This window comes from Sturnus vulgaris, chromosome Z (genome assembly GCF_052056855.1).
Source record: "Sturnus vulgaris isolate bStuVul1 chromosome Z, bStuVul1.hap1, whole genome shotgun sequence".
In the NCBI taxonomy this organism is placed as follows: Eukaryota; Metazoa; Chordata; class Aves; order Passeriformes; family Sturnidae; genus Sturnus; species Sturnus vulgaris.
In genome coordinates, this window is record NC_142283.1 from 5,453,424 (window position 1) to 5,456,675 (window position 3,252).

The 3,252-nt window shown below is 46.3% G+C and overlaps 1 protein-coding gene across 1 annotated transcript; it reads left to right on the plus strand.

The window, feature by feature from the left end:
- Positions 1-668: 668 nt before the first annotated feature.
- Positions 669-3,252, plus strand: LOC148219621 (serine/threonine-protein kinase PAK 3-like). The gene is made up of 4 exons (XM_088156424.1): positions 669-718; positions 1,370-1,485; positions 2,317-2,418; positions 2,870-3,252. The coding sequence occupies exons 1-4, from the start codon at positions 669-671 to the stop codon at positions 3,250-3,252; spliced, it is 651 nt and encodes a 216-aa protein (XP_088012550.1).

Consider the following 3,252-nt stretch of genomic DNA (forward strand, 5'->3'; position numbering starts at 1 on the left):
CCAGCCTGTCAGAGTCGTTCCATCAGCTGCCAGGGGTGGAGGGGGCGGGTCCCAGACAAAGGCACCAGCACTCCTGTTTCTTGTAACAACACCTAAGCCTCGCCCTGTTCTTTGGGGCTACAGCTTCAGAGCTGTATTCTCATTTCTGGCTGTCAGTGAATACATCTGAATGTTACTGGTAGCTCCTTAGCCACCTGCAGTGCTGCACTTGGGAACTGCACATTGAGAGAGATGTGCAAGGAGTCCCTAAAAGCCCCAAGCCCTGCTTAGAGCCCAGGATGTATCCAGAGAGTACCAAGGCACAGATGACTTCTGAATCCCAGACAGAGCAGCAGAGAGTGTGGGCAGAGCTTTGTGGGTGACAGTAAAGACATCTTTGTTATCAAGTGGACAAGGCAAAACATCAATGGCCATGTGTCCTGTAACTGGCCCCCAAGGGAGCAGAGAAATGGGCTGTTGGAATGTCAGTTCCTAATTACTCCAATGTCTAATCACAAGGCATTTTGGCTCAGCTCAGCTGTGTCATTGCAAAATCACTCACTCCATGTCCTTTCTGGTCTTATGCCACCACCTTCTCAAGTTACTGATTTTCCATGTCATTTTAGGTGGCCATAAAGAAAATAAATCTTCAAGGACTGACAAGTAAAGAAATAACCATCAATGAACTCATGCTCATGGAGAAGAATAGGAATCCCAACCTGCTCAACTATTTAGACAGGTGAGTTGTTGTGCTTTTCTCCCATGACTGTTTGTTTACATACTGCAAACATGCAATATAAAATCCCAGTTTGGTCACTGGCAGAAAACTGTAAATTATTAATACATTATTATTGTTCTGCTCATCATCAATGGATGGGAAGAGAGTGCATCTTGTCTGCATGAGTCTTCCCTGGCACGTGTAGTTTGCAAATTGTTTAAAACCCTGGATCAACCATATCTTAGTAAATCAATAGCTTGTATGTTCACCTCCTTCATGTTGTTTTGGGGCTTCCTTTATTTCAAGTGTTTTCTTACATGTGGATAAAGCACCAAGGATTTCACTTGGATTGTGTCCCCTCTTTTCCATTGATGTGCATGCCAGGGACACTAGGTGCTTTTTTTCCAGAAATACCATGTGTGACAGGGTTTTTATCTGTTACTGAACTACCCTTTTCATTTTCTGGCCATCTAACACATCTCTTTTTCACAGATGTGTCATTCTCCTTGAGTCTGCACAGATTGGAAACACTGCACAGCCTAGAGGGAATGTCTATTCCTTTCATTGTGTCCTCATCACAAAGAGACCCGGGAACAACAATGACGCTTGTCTTTTCCAAACAGCAACACAGCCATGCACGTTCATATCCACAGCCTTGTTTCCTTCTTTCAGCTACCTTGTGGATAAGCAATTCTGGCTGGTGATGGAGTACATGGATGGAGGCACTCTGAGAGATGTCATCAGCAAGATGTACCTGTCTGAAGATGAGATGGCAGCTGTCAGTCGGGAGGTCAGGGATTCCACCTGTGCTTCCAAGGGCTTGGTCAGGATTGTTTGGGAAACTGGGGCTCAGAACTGCAGAGATTTCATGTGCCAAACTTTGTTTCTGTGTTGCTGGTATGCTATGGGGAAGTAAAAGCATCTCAAGTGAACTGTGTGCCAGTGCCCCAGAAATCACTGTCCTCTATTCCTGTACTCTGATCTCCTGCTGTTGTATTCTCTCTATGTCTCTTGTATTTGTATTTGCTGTTCTCCACCCTGCCTCTCTAAATATTTACCTCGAGCCTGTCTGCACTGCATTCCTTGTCTGTAAAAACAAAGGTGCTGGTGGCAGGATTTGAAATGAATAACAAAGAAAATCGAGAGACTCATTTCTCACAGGTCTCAAAAAGGATAGTAGTGCACCCAAAATGCTGTTTGCTTCTGAAAGGTGACTGATGTGATGCTTCCAAATCTGTGCTGATGCCAACAGTAAGCCTTTGTTATGCGGCTTGTCACCCAAAGTAATCCACTTCACACCAAGGGGAGGGACGTTTTCTTTTTTGTCAAAATCGTTTGTCCCCTGCATGGAGAGCACATCCACTGCAGCAGCAGTCATTCTGGCTGGTTTGCAGGGCACAGTCTACAACAGCAGTTGCTGCTGCTCTTCCAAAAGCTGACATGCCTTTCCTTAGAAAGGTCCTGCTCTGCTGGTGTTGGAGCAGCAAGTTCTTCCTCTCACTGGCACTGTGTTCTGCCATTACTCCCCATTCCCCTGGAAAGGGAACCATTTCGAGTTGTTTGCTTTCTTGTGAACTCACATGACTAATTTTTGCCCTCCTGTTTCTGTTTTCCTTCCCAATGCCTGCAAGGACTCAATTTTCTTCACATAAACTGTGTGATCCATCAAAATGTGAAGAGCTGCAACATCCTTCTCAGAACCAATGGCTCTGTCAAACTGGGTCAGTATATTCTTGGTCAGGGGCAGTGTTCTAGGGATGTGGGGTGTGGGGCTGCTTTGAGTGACTGCCAGCTCCCCAAAAATGCTGCTGGTGGGAGTGCAGGGGCCCCTGCTTTGAGCTGAAGGCACAGCTGCAACATGCACAGAGGTATGATAGGGAAGCACAAGCAGTCAAGAGTGGCATTGGTCTGTGTGTGTCCCTTCCAGAGGGAGGGAGATACAATGTAAACCTTCAGGGGATTAAAAGCCACTGTTCTGAGCAGTGTTTAAAATCCTGGGTTTTCTTGGAATTGGCCAATTCCCTACTCCTTGTCTAAAGCCCTAAGGAAACTGAGCATGGCCAGTTCTCCAGGAGATTCATCAACAGCTCATTCTTAGAGTGAGAGTGGGGAATTCTTTAGCTTGGTTTCCTAATTAGAGCTGGCTTTCGTGGTGTGTTGTTTTCTCCACAGCTGATTTTGGCCTCTTTGCTCAGCTCACCCCTGAGCAGAGTAGACAGAACTCAGTGGCCAGCGCTTCTGGGTGGGTGGCACCTGAAATCATGACAGGTCAACCATATGGCCCCAAAGTGGATATTTGGTCTTTTGGAATTGTGGGAATTGAAATGGTGGAACAAAAAGTTCCTTGCCAGAGCCCAACTCCTGTCTGGGTGAGGTGCAAATACTTATTGATCCCACTGTCTTTCCCACCTGTCCCATGTCCTGGGAGCCACTGGACAAAATCCCATTGCCATCTGCTGGCACCACTTCCACCAAGGTGCCTTTCTAAAAATATCCCTGCAGCTCATCAGTATCTGCTGTACTTTTGGTGGCCTCAGAAGGAAAGTGGCAGGTAA

Excerpts from the sequence above, each read along its gene's own strand:
- LOC148219621 (XM_088156424.1), top strand. The coding sequence starts at position 669 with ATGCTCATGGAGAAGAATAGGAATCCCAACCTGCTCAACTATTTAGAC. Across the intron at positions 719-1,369 it reads CTGCTCAACTATTTAGACAG|CTACCTTGTGGATAAGCAAT; the intron begins GTGAGTTGTTGT and ends TCCTTCTTTCAG. Across the intron at positions 2,419-2,869 it reads CAATGGCTCTGTCAAACTGG|CTGATTTTGGCCTCTTTGCT; the intron begins GTCAGTATATTC and ends TTTTCTCCACAG.